The 21,491-nt window shown below is 44.4% G+C and overlaps 1 protein-coding gene across 1 annotated transcript; it reads right to left on the bottom strand.

Moving 5' to 3' along the window:
- Nucleotides 1-16,751: 16,751 nt before the first annotated feature.
- On the bottom strand, nt 16,752-20,058 carry LIAT1 (ligand of ATE1). Its single transcript, XM_012555474.1, has 2 exons — nt 19,860-20,058; nt 16,752-17,245 (listed from the first exon to the last, which is right to left on the bottom strand). Exons 1-2 carry the CDS (start codon nt 20,056-20,058, stop codon nt 16,752-16,754), a joined length of 693 nt encoding a protein of 230 aa, XP_012410928.1.
- Nucleotides 20,059-21,491: the final 1,433 nt, after the last annotated feature.

Below are 21,491 nucleotides of genomic sequence, written 5' to 3'. Positions count from 1 at the left end.
AATTCCTCTTTGACACCTGTCCCACTCCATTTCACTTTGTGACTTCTTCATTTAACAATAAATTATCTCAAAATAAAACTTAAGAGATGTTTCTCTCTTTTTTAAAGTAATATTATGTTTGGTCAAGAATAATGAGAAAAATAGCTCCTCAAACTGGCATATGTGTTCCCCCACGGGTACAAGAAGACTTTCCAAGGAATATGTGGGCACGGATATTTTTCAGGGAATTTATTCACAGATTTATGTATACGCTTTCTAAAATTGATCTGCCTTGAAGATGCGCCTGTGAGTGGAGATGTCAGACCTGTTGTCCTTTTTCCACCTCCCCTTTCAAATTGCCTTTTCCTCACTTTACAGAGAAAATCCATGTTTCAGTCTAGCCCATCCTTAATTTGACTGTGGTACTTTGTTCTGGGCTGGAAAAACCTCCAAGCACCAGCAAAAGGGACAGTTAGAAACACTGGTATCTGGCACCATGAGCCCCCACTATAGGCCTTCAGGTCACTTGGTGTCCTGCACATAATTGTGTTAAGGGTGAAATATGGCGGTAGAAGCAAGGTTGGCCAGTGTTGGGATTTGCTGAATTCCAGTATCTGTAGGGTGAGGCAGTGGGTGTGAAGTACCTTTTCATTTAACAGTCACACCTCTTCAATCTCAAATAATTGTTTTCCTTGGGGGAAAGTCCCTTGGGACAAAGCAAAGAGGGTCCATAAGAAATATCAGAAGTGGAGACACTTTATTTCATTCAAGCCTCAAATTAATGGCAAGGCTTTGTCTGTCTGTCTTTGAGTTATCTGTCTTTTTGAGTTATGACTCAGAAATAAATAGGCCCCAAGAATGCATATTATCATTGCCATGAATTAAAAGAAGTGTGTCTGCTTCTAATAGAAATTAAGGCTCATTGGGCTGATTGGTATGACAACGAGGGCTGGCTTTGCCCATTAGGTTTATACGGTGTAAATTTTCCATAAAATGATGAGTTAATCAGCAGTCCTAAGGATTTGGTGGGAAAATATTTAAAGCAATAGGATTAAATCATCTTATATTGTATACATATTTATATACATAGAGAGGCAAAGTTGTATTGGAATTAACAGTATTTCAGTTTCCCATCTTTTCTATATCAGATTAAGCTGGTACACCCAAGGGAAAAAATAATAAGTATAATTAATAGTAATATTATAAGTCTTAGAAAGCCTATTTGGTATACTTTACAAAAATTTAAAAAACTGATGACTTTATTAATTAGGTAACAAATCCTATTGCAAGGAATGCCTCTTTTCAAAGTTAAATTCCATGATTTTATTTTAGAATATAACCACTATCAAGTGGTTTGTTTATATAGCTATCTCCCAAAGTGTTTCCTGTGGAATACAAAATCCGGTTCTTGGATCGAATAAGTGTGGGGAAATGAAAAGTTAGAAGATGCTGAGTATGTTTATTGCAGGGCTTCTTGGAACCCTTGCATTAACCAGCTTTTGTTGCATAACAAATCACCACAAACTCACAGTGATACAGCAGGAAGCATTTACTTCTTGCTTACAGGTCTATGGGGCAGCTGGGGCAGCTCTGCTCCAGGCTGTGTGTTGAGTTCAGGTTGGCTGCACTTGTCTCTGAAGCAGGCTAGAGAGGTTACCTGGGACATGTTCTTCTCATGGCAGAGGTCAAAACTCCCAGAGGAGCAAGTAGAAACACACAATACCTCTCCACATCTGTACTAGGACCTGGCACCCTGCTATTTCCACCCACATTCCATCAGCCAAAGCATGGAGCAGGGAACCATACTTCTGTCGAGGTGGGAAGAAGGAATGGATATTCGCCGTACAGTAACCTACCACTGGAGCCCTGGTGGAACAGTGGTTAAGAGCTACAGCTGCTAACCAAAAGTTTGGCAGTTTGAATCTACCAGCCACTCCTTGGAAACCCTATGGGCAGTTCTACTCTGTTGTATAGGGTCACTATGACTTGGAATAGACTTGACAGCGACTGTGGTTTTTGGTTTTAATCTGCCATAGCCTTTAGTATGGTAATGTGCGTTCAGAATCGTCCAAAGGAGAGATCTAGTATGTAGCATTTTCCAAACTCATTGGACCATCGGACTCATGAGAATTTCAGACTAATGTCTTTTGGAACGCACTTTAAGAAATGCTGTTTACGTGGACAATATTCAAGAGTTCAGACAGAAAATCCGAGACCATTCTAGATATTTCCAGCAGAGGGGATTTAACACAGAGTTCATCGCACAGATGTTGGAAGGCTAAGAGAGCAGAAAGGGGACACTGATGTAACCCAGATTTTCGGTAACTGCAAGAAGCAGCTCTCACCCCTGTGCTCCTCTTAAGACAGTTTTCACCTTAAGAAGCTAGAAAATGGTGAGAAAATTAAACCCAAAGTAAGAGGAAGGAAGGAAATAATAAAGAGCAGAAGTGGATGAAATGAAAAACAGGCACATAATTGAGAAAATTTAAAAACCAAAAATTTGGTGCTTTGAAACTATCTTAAAAATGGATAAACCTTCACTGGATTAATGAAGAAATACACAGAAAACACAAGTTACCAATATTCTGATTGAATAGAGATCCTGCATTGAATAGTGAGCCTAGAGGACAGAGTAGAACTGCCCCGTAGGGTTTCCAAGGAGCAGCTGGTGGATTTAAACAGCTGAACTTTTGGTTAACAGCTGAATGCTTTTAACCACTGCGCCACCAGGGCTCCAGAGATTGAATAAGCCACACACACACACACACAAAAAAAAAAACCCATTGCCGTAAAGTCGATGCTGATTCATAGTGACCCTGTAGAGATCCTAAATTTGGTAAATTAGATAAAACGGGAAAGTTCCTTTAAAAAACTCATGTGACCAAACTGGCACAAAATGAAACTGAAAATCTGGGTAATAAGTATAATAATCATATCTTGAAATGACTGCTGTATGTGTAATATATATCATATATAATATATACACGATATAATGATAAATATATGATTTAATGAATATATATATATTCATTTACTGGTGAAGTCTATCAAACATTCAAGGAAGATGTAATACCAATTTTACACAAACTCATTCAGAGAACAGAGGAAGAAGGAACACTTTCCAACTTGTTCTATGAGGTCAGCATTACTATAATTCCAAAACCTGACACAGGCATTATAAGAAAACCATAGAACAATATCATTCATAAACATAGATGGAAAAGTCCTTAACAAAAACAAAACCGAAAAACCCGTTGCCATTGAGTTGATTCCGACTCCTAGCGACCCTATAGACACAGTAGAACTGCCCCATAGGGTTTCCAAGGCTGTAATCTTTACAGAAGCAGACTGCCACATCTTTCTCCTATGGAGAGGCTGGTAGGTTCAAACCGCGACCTTTTGGTTAGCAGCCGAGTGATTAACCACTGCACCATCAGGACTCTTAACAAAAGAAGCAAATCAAATTCAGTACTATATAAAAAAAGGATACTGCATCATGACTAAGTGATATTTAGCCCAGGAATGCAGGGTTGCTTTAACATTTGAAAATCCGTCAATGTAATTCACCATACTGACTAAAAAAAAAAAAAGTACAATCAGCATCAATTGTTCCAACCCACCTGGAGCAAAGGAGAATGAAGAACATCAAAGCCACAAGGCAACTATTAGCCCAAGAGACAGAAAGGGCCACATAAACCAGAGACTGCATCAGCCTGAGACCAGAAGAACTAGATGGTGCCCGGCTACCACCAATGACCGCCCTGACTGGGAACACAACAACAGAGAGTCCCTGATGGGGCAGGAGAAAAGTGGGGTGCAGAACTCAAATTCTAGTAAAAAGACCAGACTTAATGGTCTGACTAAGACTGGAGGAATCTCAGAAAGCCTGACCCCTGGACTATCTTATCAACTCAGAACTAAAACCATTCCTGAGGCCAACTCTTCAGACAAAGATTAGACTGGATTATGGGACATAAAATGATACTCGTGAAGAGTGTAGCTCAAGTAGATCCATGAGACTAAATGGGCAGCTCCTGTCCAGAGGTGAGATGAGAAGGCAGAGAGGGTCAGGAGCTGGTTGAATGGACATGGGAAATCCAGGGTAGAAAGGAGGAGAGTGCTGTCACAGTATAGGGAGAGCAACTAGGGTCACATAACAGTGTATGTATAAATTTTTGTGTGAGAGACTAACTTGAATTGTAAACTTTCACTTAAAGTACAACAATAAAGTAAAAAATAAATTAAAAAAATACAATCATCTCAATAGATGCAGAGGAAACATTTGACAAAATTCAATGCCCATTCATGATAAAAACTCTCAGCCAACTAGGAATGGAAGGGAACTTCCCAAACCTAATAAAGATCATCTATGAGAAACCTCCAGGTAACATCACATATTCAGGTAAAAAGACAGTGTTTTCCCTCTAAGTTTGGGAAGAAGGGAAGGGCGTTCACTGTCACTGCTCCGATTCAACATTGTGCTGAATTCGTGTGTGCAATAATGCAAGGAGAAGGAAAGGTGTACAGAGTACAAAGGAAGAAGTGATACTGTCCTATTTGGGGACAATATAATCATTATGCAATATCATATTTAATGGTAAATACCAAATGCTTTCCCCCTAAAATCAGGATCTTAGCCAGTGAAATAAAGCAAGAGAAATAAATAAAAAGTATAAAGATTGGAAAGGACAACATGATTGTTTACACAGACAATCTTAAGGAATCAACCAAAAAATTAGTAGAACTATTTGAGTATATCAAAATCTCAGAATACAAGGTCTACATATGAAGATCAATTGTGTTTCTATATACTAGTGGAAAACAATTAGAAAATGAAATATAAAAAATTCTATTTATAATAGTGTCAAAAACTATAAAAGACTTAGGAATAAATATAACAAAAGGCATGCAAAGCCTTTACATTGAAAACTACAAAACATTGCAGAGGGAAAGATATAAATAAATGGAAAAGTATACTACGTTCCTGGAATGGAAGACTCAATATTGTTAAAAGGTCAGTTCTCTCCAAACTGATCTATAAATTCAAAGCAATCCCAATCATACTCCAACAAGGTTATTTTTTCTTTTAATAAAAATTGAAAGCTGGTTCTAAAATTTACACGGAAATGCAAAGGACCAAACAATCTTGAAGAAAACAAAGCTGGAGGACTTGGCACTACCTGATCTGAGACTTACTATAAAGCTACAGTTAGCAAGGAGTATGAGTCTGGCGTAAAGATAGACCAACAGATCAATGGAAAAGAATAGCGAGTACTGGAATAGACCTATTCCCAGCTGATTTTGACAAAGGCACAAGAACAATTCAATGGAGAAAGGGAGGTATTTTCAGCAAATGATATTGGAACAACCAATTGTTCATATGGAAAAAAATGAACCACAACCCCTACCTTATACTATAAGCAAAAATCGATTTCAGATAGATTATAGACCTAAATGTAAATGCTAAAATATAAAAATTCAGAAGCAAACCTAAGAGAAACTCTTTAAGATGTAGGGGTAGGCAAAGATTTCATAAACAGGATATAAAAAGGATTATAACCATACAAGAAAAAAATTGATAAAATAGATTTCATCAAAACTTCTGTTCCTTCAAAGACTCCATTAAGAAACTAAAAGTAAGCCACAGAGTGGGAGGAAATGTTCACATCTGACAAAGGCCTTTCATCCAGAATATAGAAAGAACTCTTGCAAGTCAAGTTCAAAAGACAAGCAACCCTGTTAAATATAGGCAAAAGACTTGAACAGACCCTTCACAAAGGAAATCATATGAATGGATGACAAACACATGAAAAAGTGTTCAACATCATTAGACATTAGGGAAATGCAAATTAAAACCACCATAAAATACCTTTAGATATTTATCCAAGAGAAATGAAAACACAGGTCACAAAAATGCTTATACAAGAATGTTCATGCCAACTCTAACTCACAAAAAAGACCATCCCGGCTTCTGTATCAGCCCAGAACTAAAACAATTTCTGAGACCAACTCTTCAGACAGGGATTGGACTGGACTGTGGGATATAAAGTGATGCTCATAAGGAGTGTGCCTCTTAGCTCAAGTAGCTACAAGAGACTAAACGGGCAGCTTCTGTCCAGAGGTGAGATGGGAAGGCAGAGAGTTAGGAGGTGGTTGAATGGACATGGGGAATCCGGGGTGGAAAGGAGAAGTGTGCTGTCACAGTATAGGGAGAGCAATTAGGGTCACATAACATTGTATGTATAAATTTTTGTATGGGAGACTAACTTGAAACGTAAACTTCATTTAAACGACAACAATTAAAAAAAAAAAAAAAAAAACCAGACTTACTGGCCTGACAGAAACTGGAGAAATCCCGAGAATATGGCCCCTGGACACCTTTTTAGCTCAGTAATGAAGTCACTCCCAAGGCTCACCCTTCAGCCAAAGATTAGACAGGCCCATAAAACAAAACGACCCTAATGGAGCACAAGGGACAAGGACTAGAAGGCAGGAGGGGGCAGGAAAGCTGATAATAGGGAACCCAAGGTCGAGAAGGGACAGTGTAGACATGTCGTGGGGTTGGCAACCAGTGTCATAAAACAATATGTGTACTGTTTAATAAGAAACTATTTGTTCTGTAAACCTTCATCTAAAATACAAAAAAAAGAATATTCATGCTAGTTTTATTCATAATAGCCATATCTTGAAATAACAGAAAAGTCCATCAACAGGAGAATGGATTCATAAACTGTGGTATACAATCATATAATAGAATACCTTCTAGCAATAAAAAGGACTAAGTTACTGATACATGTACTATTATGGATGAATCTCATAGATATAATGCCAAGTGAAAGAAGCCAGATGCTAAAGAGTGCATACTGTATGATTTATATGAAGTTCTAGAATAGGCAAAACTAAGTTGAAAACAAAAGAAACTTGTGTTTGCCTAGCTTGCATCCGGGCGACATGGATTGATTCCTGGCCAATGCACCTCATGAGCAGCCACCAGCCGACTGTCAGTGGAGATTTGCTAGTTGCTGTGATGCTGAACAGGTTGCAACAAAGCTTTCAGATTAAAATGGACTAGGAAGAAAGACCTGGCAATCTACTTCCAAAACAAAACCCTATGGATCATAAACAGTCTGATCTGCAGCCAGTCGTGGGGATGGCGCAGGACCGGCAGCGTCTTGTTCCATTATCCATGGGGTTGCTGTGAGTTGGGGGCCTTCTCAAGGGCAGCTAACAACAACACAATGGTGTGGGGCGGGGGGCGGTGACTGGGAAGGGGCATGAAGGAACTTTCTGTGGAGATGGAAATGTTCTGTATCGTGATTGGAGTGGGTTACCCGGGTACATCCTTTGCCAAAATTGTACAGTTAGGGATGACGAGACTTCATCTCACCTACTTTGGACATGTTATGAGGAGGGACCATTGCCTGGAGAAGGACATTACACTTGGTAAAGTAGAGAATCAGCGAAAGAGAGGAAGACCCTTAACGAGATGGATTGACACAGTGGCTGCAACGATGGGCTCAAGCATAGCAATGATTGTGAGGATGGTGGAGGACCAGCCAGTGTTTCGTTCTGTTGTACATAGGGTCATTATGAGTTGCAATCGACTTGATGGAACCTAACAACAACAACAATGTATATAAGGAGTCCCTAGGTGGTGCAAACGTTAACGTGCTCGCGCTTGGATGTTTCGGTCCACCCGGAGGCACCTAGGAAGAAAGGCCTGGCGACTTCAGAAAAACCTACCACTGAAAATCCTATGGAGCACAGTTCTACTCTGACATACATGGGGTCACCATGACTTGGAATTGATGTGGCAACTGGTTTTAAATGTATGTAAATTTTGCCTCAAAGAAAAGTGAACCATAAAAAATAACAATAATTGGAGAGGTAGGGAGTGGGTGGAGATACAGATAAAATAAGAATGGCAGAATGTTGAAAATTCTAGGAACTGGATGGTGAGTACACGGGGTTTCATTAAGCTATTATGTTTACTTTGTATATATTTGAAATTTCCCATAATAAAAAGTTGAAAAAAGTGTACCTTAAATAATATTTCTATCACACAACTTGTCATGGATTGAATTGTGTCCCCCCAAAAATGTGTGTAGCAACTTGGCTAGGTCATGATTCCCAGTATTGTATAATTGTGTAATCTGATGTGATTTCCTTATGTGTTGTAAACTCTATCACTATGATGAGGTCATATGTGATCTCCTCATGTGTCTTAAATTCTATCACTGTGATGAGGTTATGCTAATGAGGTTTATAAGATTAGATAGTGTCTTACTCCAATCTCTTTTGAGATATAAAAGACAGACATGAGCAGAGACATATGGGAACCTCACACCACCAAGAAAGCAATGCCCAGAGCAGAGCGTATCCTTTGGACCTGAGGTTCCTGCGCTGAGATGCTCCCAGACCAAGGGAAGACTGATGTATCACAAGGACCTTCCTCCAGAGCTGACAGAGAGAGAAAGCATTCCCCTGGAGCTGACGCCCTGAATTTGGACTTGTAGCCTACTGGACTGTGAGAGAATAAACTTCTCTTTGTCAAAACCATCCACTTGTGGTATTTCTGTTAGACCAGCGTCAGATGACCAAGACAGAACTGATAAGTGCTCATTAAAAAAAAAATCAGAAAATACATTGATAAAATAAAAATCACTCATCTTCCCTCTAGAGATGAAAGCCTTGTTACTTTTTTCGGACAACTGCAACTTTTGAGGGCGGCGAATGGAGCAGTCGGAGGGAGTACATTGCTTTTAGATGTTGCATCTCACAATAGTGGAGGCGTTTTTAAGTCAATTCAAGAGAGTGTGAAGGGGCTGGCTTTTCAGTGGGAGGTTTCTGTTCTTTACATTTCCTGACTTTTTCAAAATGAGAATGCAGGGGTCTTGGATGTGGCAAACCAATTGCTGGTAATTGCAAATTACTCCTTTTCTCCCAAAACCGGGACTTTGTTTATAGGTAATTAAACCGACAAGCACAATTACCAGGATGTTCAGAATGCCAGCAAGCTGCCTTCCCAGCCAGGAGTTCTTACAAAGCAATGAGGCTCCAAAAAAATTTGTTTAAATGAGTTCTTTCATTCTTTTTTTTTCCATGTATCTATTTGTACCCACCTATTTTCAGAAGAGGAGCCCTGGTGGTGCAGTGGTTAAAAGCTCGGCTGCTAACCAAAAGGTCAGCAGTTCAAATTCACCAGCCACTCCTTGGAAACCCTACGGGGCAGCTCTACTCTGTCCTGTAGGGTCGCTATGAGTCAGAATTGACTCGACAGCAATGAGTTTTGATTATTTTCAAAAGAAGGCACACTGGTGGCACAATGGTTAAGCACTTGATGCTAACTGAAAGGAAAACCTGACTCACGGCGACCCCATGCACAATGGGATGGGTCTTTGTGATCCATAGGGTTTTCATTGGCTGATTTTTGGAAGTAAATCACCAGGCCTTTCTTCCTAGTCTGTATTAGTCTGGACTCCACTTAAACCTGTCAGCATCATAGCAACACGCCAGCTTGCCCTAACAGACAGGTGGTAGCTGCTCATGAGGTGCATTGGCTGGGAATCATACTCGGGTCTTCCACATGGAAGGTGAGAAGTCTACCACTGAACCACCACTGCCCCTGCAAACCAACTAAATGTCCACAAATAGGGGATTGAATAAATAGAGTTCATAAAATGGAATACTAGACAAGCATTACAAAGTATGTTGAGGTCAATTTAGACACTTGGAAAGATGTCCGTGCTGTATTTTTAAGAGACCTGGAACAGGCTGTGTAAGATCAATTACCACCATTGCTTCCCACCATTACTAGCCCCTGCTTTTCCTCATGATACTGTCTTTTTTTTCCTTCTTCTTTCTCCCTCCTCCTATTCCAGTAAGATTGACTAAAATTTTTCCTTGGAGGGTGGCAGAACAAATTGATAGCCCTCAAGGACTAGGATTAACTCATTTGCGACGTGAAAATTGTGACTAACAGTGCCAGATAAACTTCAAGGATTGACAGTAAGAGATTAACTCATCTGAGATGTGAGAAACATGACCACCACGAAGAGAAACTATAATCCTGTCCATATAAAACCTTCAGCCAGTCTCCAGTCGGGGAGACAGGTCTTTTAGAGGAGCTCATTCCCCTCTGTCTCCTGTATATCGATATACAATAAAATCCTCTTGCTGTTCACCTCACCCCTGTCTCAGCATTGGCTTTTGCGGCAGGAGGCTCAAATCCATGCTTTACGGTAACAGAACCATTAAAAGATAATATATGTATTATTATCCCATTAATTTTTTTTCCTATATGTAGATACACGAATAGAAAAAGACTGGAAGGATGGGTACTAAGTAGATAAGGGCAGCCCTCTCTGAATGGTGAGACTACTAGTGTTTTAAAAATATTTTTTGCTTACCTGCATTTTCTGATTTTTCCTGCAATGCATATGCATTTCTTATGTAATTTGAAAGGTAAAACCTGAGCATAGACTATTACACAACTTTCTGGTGATCCAATTTAACTGTAGAGAAACTAAAGGAATAATGGTTAGTCTGTCTGTCTCGCAGAGCAAGATCAAGTACTGTGAAGAGTCTTAGATTTTCTAGTATTTGCAATCTAACAAGTTAGTGCACCACCATTTTGTGGTGACCAAAGACATGAGACTCTTGGGTCAAAGACAAAGGATGGTGTATTAGTCACAGCAACCGCAGTAGCCAGAGTATCGGCATCTGTGCCGGTTCCCACAAGGTGATGTGAAGAGGGCCAGGTGACACCGGAACACAATGGGTTGTGTTACGGGAGAGGAACTCTGAGCTTAGGAATTGGAACGTTTTACAAAAAGCAGTAAAAAATTTGGAAGGAGCCCTAGTGGTGGAATGGTTATGCACTCAACTGCTAACCAGAAGGTTGGCTGCTGGAACCCACGTTGCGATTCCTTGGGAGAAAGACCTCGCGATCTGTTTCTGTGAAGATTACAGCCAAGAAAACAAAGTGGGGCAGTTCTACTCAGTCACATAGGGTCGCTATGAGTTGAAATCAATTCGACGGCACCTAACAACACCAATAACAAGCAAATCAGCCCTTTGCTTTCCAGAGAGAAAGCTATATCTATCTTCCAAGGCTCTTCATCACATGAACATCTTTGGAAGGATTATCTGGCACAGAGTCAGTCAGTGACTCTCACAAGATGTCAGAAATAGACCAATGGGGAATTACCTCCCAACAACCAGAGCTTCTCACATTTTAATTTGCATATGAATCACTTGGGGATCTTGTTAAATACAGGATCTGATTCTGGAGTGGGGCCTAGGAATCTGTTTTCTAACAAGCTTCCAGGTAATGTTGGTGTTGCTGGTCCGAAGGCCACATCCTGAGTAGCAAGGTCTTAGACACCCATCTTCAACGCCAAGGCATGAACAGTAGCTACACGCTGAGGTTGCTAGGCAGAGCCTGGAGAGCTGGCCTGGGGTGTTGTAATTAAGTGGGATGGTTGTATGTGGTGGGATACTTCCCAGACCCTTCTGAGTCACCAGCAGAGAGAGTCAATGGTTTCAAGGCCAAATTTGACCATGAACAAGTACTCAAGGTAGTCAAGGGCCCAGAGAGTGTTTTTCCATTACCCCATGGACCTTCGAACCTGGCTGCTGGAGGTTTCCACTTCCGAAGCTTCTCTGTCAGCCACAGTTCCCAGGAACTGGCTCCCTCCTTCCAACACACCCTGACCCTGCTCCAGCCACCAGCCCTGCTGTCAAGTCCCCACTGCTGCCTTGATCTGTCTCTTTCCTTTATTGTTGAACTCTGGGAGCTGGTGTAGCCCCTACCTACCTTGGGAACATGTCTTAGATACAAGGAGCTTTGGAACCAGCCAGACTGGGGTTTGACATCCCAGCTTTTCCTCTTAGTCCCTGGGCAGGTCATTTTCCCAGTCTGTGCCCCTTTCTTCATTGGTCAATGGAAACCATAACACTCTCGCACCTCAAAGTTGTTGTGGGGATGAAATGGAATCGCGTACGTTAGGGGCCTATCCCCATGCCTGGACAGCGGAGGAGCCTGATAAACAGGGACGGTTATGAATATATTCTTGGCAGAGAGCTGAGAATTTAGAAGTTGTTCATAAATATTTTTTAAAAAGACAATTGGAGACCTTAGAGCAGGTCTCTTAGGAGTTGTGTGATTGGAGCAAGGCACTTCTCTAAGCCTCAGTTGTAAAATAGGGGTAACAATTCCTACCACTCAGGGAACTGAGGAACAAATAAGATAGAAGAACTTAGAAACTATCAAATGCCACATAAATATTACCGTTGCAATGAAAGGTGGGAGGCAGCACACAAAACACTTGCCACGGAAACAAAACACAAATAGCTACGTGCAACTCCAGGTATGAGCAGAACAAGTAGACAACCCTCAGAGTCTTATCCAGCCCTTATGTCACCCAGTGGCTCCCTCAACCCTACGGGAGACAGCATCACTTCTGGAAGTAAACTTAAAAGTCCTCTGAGCACTGATGATGGGTGGTGCCTGGATACCACGCCGCTTCTATGACGAGGTTGGGTTTCTGGATTTCCAGCTTTCAGATCAGGGGCAAGGCAGCTTGCTGAGAGCGGCCGACTCACAACTGCTGGTGAAGGAGGAGGCCAGGTGTGTATTAGCTATCTATTGCCATGTAACAAATTACCCCCGGATTCAGTGGCTTAAAACAACTTTTTTATCTCACAGTTTCTATGGACAGGCATCTGGGTCTCTCCCAAGGCTGAAGTCATCTGAAGGCTCCAGTGGGGATGGACCTGCTTCCAACCTCACTCATGTGGCTATTGGCAGGCCTCAGATCCTCCCTGGCTGTTAGCCAGAGACATGTGTTCTTTGCTACCTGGGCCTCTCTTCAGACAGCCCACAGAATGGCAGGTTGCTTCCACCAGAGAGAGAGAGAGCTCTGAGGGAGGTGGGGAGAGAGAGTGTGTGCCAGATGGAAGCCACAGTCTCTTTTTGTAACCTAATCTAGGAAGTGACATCCTATCACTTTTGCCATATTCTGTTCATTAGAAGTGAGTCACCAGATTGAGCCCACACTCAAAGGGAAGGGATTACACAAGGGTGTGAATACCAGGAGGCAGGGATGGTTGGGAGCCATCTACCACATCATCCCACAGCTGTTAGTCCCTGGGATATGTCTTCCTGCGGGGGCCACAGTGGATGGTAACAAGGCTCACACGGGAGCGCTCTGTTCCGGGTTTTGGACCACTACGGGTGTGGGGTGAAGCACCAGGGTAACGAGAAAGCCCAAAGTCGGCTTGTGGTGGAAGTCTCTTATAGCGCGTCCAGCTATGTGACCGGCCTTAAATGGTGAAACCCACTCCCTAGGCACCACCAAAACCGGATGCAAATCATAAACCCAAGTGTTATTACCAAAGAATGCCGACTGGCTGGTACATCCTACTCCAAAACAACTCACAAACCCATAGTTACAGAACATTTATCTTTAGTTGATAGATTCCATAGTGTTGGCCAAGGGTCAGTAGCTCTGGAGATAAGCATGTGGTCAATTCAGACTAGCTGAGATTAACCCATGCTGTGTAATCCACACGCATGACCCTTGGTCAAGTTCTCCTAAAAATGAATCATTCTTCATCTGGAGGGTAATGGTCACATTTCTCCTAGGTGCCGGGCACTATGTGAAATGCTTTAGGTAATGACTGCATTTGATTCTCACGACAGTGAGGTAGGTATTTGCATCCCCATTTTCAGATGAGGAAAAGACTCACAGAGGTCAAGCAATTTGCCTGAAGTCACACGGCTAGCATCTGGTGGGAAAGATGCATTCAGCTCTGATGCCAAGCTGATAATCTTGACCACTGTCTCAGAATGACATCTTTAATGGATTGAATTGTGTCCCTCTAAAATATGTGTTGGGATTCTAACCCCTATATCTGTGGATATAATCCCATTTGGGAATAGGGTTTTCTTTGTTATGTTAATGAGGCCAGATCAGCATAAGGTATGTCTTAAACCTAATCACTTTCGAGATATAAAAAGAGCAGATTAGGCACAGAAGCAAGCACAAAAGGGGAAAGATTGATGCCACATGCAGATCACCAAGGAACCAGGGAACACCAAGAACACTGAAGAGGTTGAGATAAGGACCTCCCCCCAGAGCCGACAGAGAGAGCGCCTTTCCCTGGTGCCCTGAATTCCGACTTCTAGCCTCCTAAACTGTGAGAAAATTAATTAGTTTGTTAAAGCCACCCACTTGTGGTATTTCTATCACAGCAGTACTAGCTAAGACGACAAACATCATGGAAGGAAGGTGACCCCAGGTCCCACACTCCTCCCCTCCCATGAAAGACACTGCTAAATGACCAAGGTACCTGAGTCTGGTGTGCCATCAGAATCTTCCACACACAACTTCCCGCCCTCCTCCCCCCAGCCACTGCGGTGGATCCAGAGGGCATGTGAGATGCTAGCTCAGCTGCTCCACTCTCTGCTCGGTCATGACCTAGAGCCCTGGGGCATCAGGCAAGGTCCTGTGCCCTCCTCCCGTGGAGCCGTGCCTGAAGCCCTTGTTCTCTTTGCTGCGAGTCCTCTCCCTGCACAGCAGAGAGGACAGGCCACTCAGCATAGGGTGGGTCATTCCTGTCTGCTTCAGGATCCCTGCCTGCCCACTGCTAAGCAGGCTCCCGGGGAAGGGAGGACTCTTCCCAAGTCCTTTCAGTCTTTTATGAGGACGTGATGGCAAAAATGTGAAAACTCTGTAACTGGCCTTTCAAAGCAGGGTGAGAAGAGGGCTGCTTTGTCACCCGGGGGATAGCAGGGACCAGGATGACCCCTTCCACTTAACTTTTAAATAAACATTCTGTGATGTTTCGTATTGGCTATAACTTTTCCTGTGTATACTGTGTGTGTTGCCTACCTGAAAACATTTTAAACCGCTGGAAGGCAGGGACCTCATCTTAAACCTCTACTCTGTCCTTCTTGAAGTCCCTGGGTAGTACAAACAGTTAATGCTCTTGACTGCTTACCAAAAGGTTGGAGGTTTGAGTTCACCCAGAGAAACCTCAGAAGGTCTGGTGATCTATTTCCAAAAAATCAGCCATTGAAACCCTATGGAGCACGATTCTACTCGACATTCTGCAGTCACCATGAGTTGGAGTCAACTCAATGGCAACTGGTCAACTGGTTCTGTCCCTCTTGGGCCCTGTATTGACCATCCCTAACCCTTGGCCTTCTCAGGCTTCATCTTTGTGCCTAAGGGCTATTTTCTCCCAGAACTGACCTGGGCCTTTAGGCCCACAATCCATCTTGGCAGGCTGGGAATGACAGGAAATTACACCCTCCCAAACAGCTCTCAGCCAATGCCTTTAGGGTGTATAAATAACCCTACCCCCTCACCCTCAGGTGGGATAAATCTCAGAAGTGGCTCTTGTACTGTTTCGCCATGGGATTAAGCTCCAGTTGCCCAGCCCGAAATTTAGTTTAATAGTGTCTTCTTGATCGGCTGTCCCCACTTCCTGCACCACCTCTCCATTGATGTTCTGTCACCTCTCAAACGATCTATTTGCATTTGAATCCTGAACTCAGGGGTCTGCTTCTGGGGGAACCCAAAATAAGGCAACACACAGCCCTCACTCAATAAATGTTTGTGGAAGTGAGGAATTGTAACTTAGGACAAAGAGAAGCGTAGTGTATTTTCTAATGCTCCAGAACTTTGCTTACAGTGCTGTCTTGGGGGTGTGAGGGATTCCCATATTTATAAGAGAAGCAATATTTCTTTTGGGACTTCTCAAAGGATGAAGTCCTGGAACCCACTTATTTTGAAGGCTATGTAAGGGCAGGGAATGTATTTAAAAAAAAAAAAAAAGTCTTCAGGATATTTGGGGCATTTTCCTTGGGCCTATAGAACCATGTACTATGTCAGGGTTTTTACCCATGATGTTGGTTTAAACTTTGTTATTGTTAGCTTCGGTCAATGGGGACCCCATGGGTAACAGGATCAGACTGTTATGATCCATAGGGTTTTCATTGGCTGATTTTTCAGAAGTATATCAACCAGGCCTTTGTTTCTTGTCTGTCTGTGTGTCTGCCTTTGTCAGTCTGCTCTGTTGAAACCTGTTCAGCATCATAGCACACCAACCACCACTGACAGATGGCCGGGAATTGAACCCAGGTTTCTGTATGGAGGCGCTCTGGTGGCGCAGTAGTTAAAGTGCTTGGCTGCTAACCCAAAGGTCGGTGATTTGAACTCACCAGCCACTCTTTGAGAGAAAAATGTGGCAGTCTGCTTCTATAAAGGTTACAACTTTGGAAACCCTATGGGGCGGTTCTACTCTGTCCTGTAAGGTCACTGTGAGTCGGAATCGACTCCACGGCAATGGGTTTGGTTTTTTTGCCTTCCTGCATAGAAGGCAAGAATTCTACCAGTGAACCACCACTGCCCCCTTGGTTTAAGACTTAGAATTTACAGTCTATACACTGTGTTTGAGGGGCAGATTACAGACACCAAACTGTGATGAGAAGTCAAATAACCAAGAGAGATGCCAGTTTATTGAAGAAAAAGGAAAATTTTAAAAGGACTATGTTCATTATACTGCTTACGTTCTTAAGGAACTGTGGGTTTCATTGTCAGTTAAGGGTGTCCCGGTGCAGGGAGAGGTTGCTCTCATTACCGTACCAGCGTCTGCTTCCTTTAGCTATAGGTCTGATTTCCTTTTATTAGCAATTTTTATTTTTCACACAGAAATTTGTGGTCAGGATAAAACCGCACGCTTGTCAGCATTGAGGGCGGTTTTCATTCCAGCAGAGAAGGAGCTAAATCCAAGTGTAGGGTCTTTGGAGTCACGTTTGCTTCAAAGTAGTGGTGTGGGCTGTCAGCCTTCAGAGGGGGCGGCCTGCTGCTGGAGCTGCTGTCTCTGTCGGAGATGGGGGGAAGGTTCTCCAAGGTCTCCTCAGCACGCTGGTCAGAGCGAAAGCCCTGGAGGGCCAAAACCCAGTACCTCTTCCTCCGGTTCAGTTTATACACGCGAAGCCTTTCTTTTTCTGCCTCAGGGTCGGCGAGAATCCCATCCCAACGCAGGCTTTCGTTGATCTGGTGCGAAAGGTTCTCTTCTACTTCGGCAGTGTCGGGGAGACTCACCATGGGGGGGTTAGAGAGGATGCGCTTGTTGTCTTCTTTGTCCTGTTTGTGCTCTTGCTTCAGGCCGTGATCTTTGCTGGGACTTAAGATGTCATGAGAAGATGCGGAAAGCGACTGATTCTTCAGGCTTCGACTCTGCTGTTTATCTGCTGAGCGGATGAGCAGTGTTAGCGTGAGGCCTGCGCTCAGCCTACCAGGGATGGTGCCAGAATCACCAATCACATGGGGGGAGGCCCCTCTTTACCTCAGGCTCGGCACTCCAAGCCTACCATTCTCCACACACCTACCAGTTGTGTGCTTTTGATTAAGTTATTCTTGGGCAGAGAGGAACCGTTTATGGAGCCCTCTGGACAAAGGGTATCATTCAATCCCATTTCCCTGGTGAGCAAACTGAGGCTCCAAGAGCTTCAGTAACTTGCCAATGACACGTAGTGGGTTTGAATACAGGCCTGACTCTCAGTGCCCTGTTCTTTCTGCTCTGCCACGCTGCCCCCCACTTAACCTCTCCAGATGCTCACCAAAGTGCTTCCCAGTCCTGGGAGTCTATGACTCTACCCCTAGTCTAGACACTTTACGACGGAAGAAATGGGGAACAACAGGAATGCTTCCTAAATTTGACTGAGGCGAGCACTATTATGCCAAGCCAGGAAATATTTCTGTTGTGTGGCTTCTGCTGGGGTTTTTTTTAAACCATTACTAGTATTTTAGAATTGTTTTATATGAAATACTACCAGTTGTGGTTCTTTCATCAACTCATCCTTCTCTGTTCTGGGAGAGAGAACTATCTGTGCCTTCTTCCTACCCCCATCCCCTTCTCCTTCTCCGGACAAAAGAAGAAGAAATTAAAAAAATGACCTAGAATCCACTCACAGTCAGCAGTGGGTTTGGTTTGGTTTTGGGATACCTTCCGACTCCCTGAAAACTATTGGGTGCCCCCTGCTGACAGTATGAGGTACATACCACTGCAATTTCTAGAAGCAGAAGCTAAGAAAAAGAGACAACAAATTTCCTAATTTGGTTTTGCTGATACACACTGGGGTTTTGACCTAAACTCCAGATTTTTTTTCCTTTTTATTATGATTCCATCTGAAGAAGTCATTCTAATCTCCTCATTTCTCCCTTCTCCAAACTACAAGGTTGACACGGGGAAGGCTGCCATTCCTTCTGTCTCGTCTTTCCAGTGCTGTCAGCTCTGCACACAAAGGGCAGTGATCCAAAACTTGAGCCCCAGACTAGCCATTCTGGAGGTCAGGGCTGCTGTGCCAGGGTCAATAGGAGTCACCTGCATAAACAGCCAAAGCCACTGAGGCCAACCGCCCAGGTGACAGAGACTTCCAGCACCCGTGGCAGGTAGCCTGCATTCTGCGTCCTTGTTGCACTCTCTCTCCACAAAGTAGGTACCCAGTACCTTTGTCAGGGTGTCTGGGGTTCAGTGGGAGGGCGCTCGGGGAGATGTAAGGACTCTGGGTTTGTGGCAGCTGTTGATGTGCATATGGGCGTGAAGAGGTGTCCACAGAGAGGATGGACGGAGTCCCGCACGTGTGTGACTGCACGTGTACAGGAACTTTGGGAGGGGTCTGTGCGTGAGTGTATACTTTAGCATCTGTGTGTATATGTGTGTGTGTAGACTGTGAACGTGTGTGCATGACGGCTCGTCTGTGCTTTAGTCTTATTTGGAGGTGTTACATGAGAGCGTGTCATGGACGGCGTTTGGGAATTTAAGAGCATGTAGCAGTCCCTAGGTGGCGCAAATGGTTTGTGCCCAACTACTAATGGAAAGGTTGGTGTGAACCCAGCCAGTGGTGCTGTGGAAAAAAGGCCTGGTGATCTGCTTCCATAAAGACTACAGCCAAGAAAATCATATGGATCTGTAACACATGGGTTGCCGTAAGTCGGAATTGATGGCAATGGGTTTGATTTTGGTGGCAGAGACTGATGTGATGGGTGTTTGTGTGGTCAGAGGCTGCCCCTTGGCCACTTGGTGTGTGTGGGTGAAGATACTTTATGTTATTTGCGTGGGGGCAGGAGCCTGTCACATATGAGGGTCCCAGGAGGGTCTCTAGGCAGATGGCAGGAGTCTGGGATTCTGTGTGTACATGCCTGAATGTCTGTAATGTGGTATCTTGGCGTCTTTGGCTTTGGGAACAGTCTGTGTGGGGGTGAGGGGATCATTGTAGGAGGGTTTGAGATTTCTGTGGGGAAGGCATAGATGTTTGGGATTTCGAGTCTCTATGGAGGGATTAAGGAGGTAAGAGGGTGTCTGTGTCTGTGTAATGCTAAGAGTAGCTATGTGGGGCTGGGCGTCTGTGTGGGAATGGGGAGTGTCTCCGTGGGGGGGTCTCTATGCGGGGTTGAGGGTCCTTGTGGATATTGAGAATTATCAGTGCAAATGTGGAGTGCATGGGGATTGGAGGGTCTTTGTGACTCTGGATATCAAGGAGTCTCACGGGAATGCGGGGGCCTTTGGAGGGGGTGGCGGTATACTATGGGATTTGGTGGTCTCTATAGGCTTGGGAGACTGCCAAGTGATGACGATTCACTGGTCTGTGCTCGTTGAGGGAGGGTCTCTGTGGACACGGACAGTCTTTACGGGGAGGGATGGGGCATCTCCGAGCTGGGATAAGTGGTGTATGTGGGGAGATGGAAAACCTCTGTTAGGGATTGGCGAGTTTCTGGTTGGAGGATTTCTGAGGCATGTGTCTCTGTGAGACTTGGACTCTTGGGTACTGGAGCTGAAGCTGCGGCGCTAGCTGCTCCTCTTACCGTCCCCCTTGCCCGAACCCTTGGTCTTTTTCTTCTTCTTTTTCTTCTTCACCTTCCGTTCTGCGGCGCCGCCCGTGATGGGGAGCAGTCTGGACCCCTGCATGGCCGCAAGGCCGCTCTCCCGCTCCTCCTCTTCGTCATCATCGTCCTCGCCCTCCTCGCCGTACCCAGGCGCCCCGGCCCCACCGCGGCGGTCCATCCACCCGCAGGTGCAGCGCAAGACCGGCTGCCGCTGAGCCCGCCGCTCCAGGCGCGCACCGCCAGGCCGGGGCCACGCGTCTCCATGGCGACCGCCTTACACCGCGCGTGCGCAATCGGGAAGCTTCCGCCTAAGCGCCGCCCATGGACGTAGGTGTGCGCGTGCGTGTTTTGGTCTTTCTGACAGTTTTGTTAGTCAGCGGTGGAAAGGGGTGGGTGGCTAGGGGAGTTCTAGATCCTTGGGTGGCGGGTATACATCTCGTCCAGTCCTGTGCCTTTTCAAACGCTATTTATTCTTTCCGAAATCATTATCTATCCTAAGTTTATTCTAAAATTTTATTAAATGAACTCTAACATACCAACAATTTGAAGATGCCGCAGGAGCCGGCAACGTTTAGTTGTGTTATGCGTAAGGTCGCCATGAGTCCAAGCCACCTCACGGCGACTAACAACATCAACAACAAAATTTTATCCCCCGAGTTCCTGTCTTGCACATCTACCCTGGGGTGTGTCACTGGCCTCTCACGCTCAACATGTTGCGAACTGATAGTCTCCTCCTAGTCCCAAATTTACTTCTCCTCCACTGTTCACCATCTCAGTGAGCGAAACAGCTGGACAGGTCAGAAACCTGGCCGTCTTTCTCCCCCCACCCCTCCACCCTCTTGTGCCCTCACCTAGGCTAGGCCTGTCCACCACTGTCTCTCCCCTGGACTCCTGGACTGGTCTCTCTGCTTCTCGGCACTTCTCATAAATTCTCTATCCACCACAGTACACAGGAAGTCAGCACAACGGGACCAAAGCAAAAGCAAAGAAGTTTCCTGGACACATCCAGATACTTTGAGGGACAGAGTAACTGGGGCTGGGGTCTGGGGACCATAGTTTCAGGGGACATCTAGGTCAATTGGCACAACATAGTTTACTAAGAAAATGTTCTACATCTCACTTTGGTGAGTGGTGTCTCAGGTCTTAAAAGCTTGTGAGTGGTCATCTAAGAAACATCAACTGGTCCCATCCCACTCAGAGAAAAGGAGAATGAAGACAATCAAAGACACAAGGAAAATACTAGCCCAAAGACTAAAGGACCAACTGAACCAGAGACTCCACCAGCCTGAGACCAGAAGAACTAGATGATGCCCGGCTACCAGCAATGACCGCCTTGACAGGGAACACAACGGAGTCTCAGGCAGAGCAGGAGGAAAATGTAGAACAGAACTCAAAGTCACGTAAAAGGACCAGACTTAATGGTCTGACAGAGACTGGAGGAATCCCCGAAACTATGGCCCCCGGACGCTCTGTTAACCCAGAACTGAAACCATTCTCGAAGCCCACTCTTCAGCAAAGATTAGACAGGACTATAAAACAAGAAATAATACATGTGAGGAATGTGCTTCTTAGTCCAATCAGATATTCAAGACCAAATGGGCAGCCGCTGTC

Source organism: Trichechus manatus, unplaced genomic scaffold (genome assembly GCF_000243295.1).
Source record: "Trichechus manatus latirostris isolate Lorelei unplaced genomic scaffold, TriManLat1.0 scaffold00040, whole genome shotgun sequence".
In the NCBI taxonomy this organism is placed as follows: domain Eukaryota; kingdom Metazoa; phylum Chordata; class Mammalia; order Sirenia; family Trichechidae; genus Trichechus; species Trichechus manatus.
This window is presented reverse-complemented; position numbering and strand designations above follow the sequence as displayed.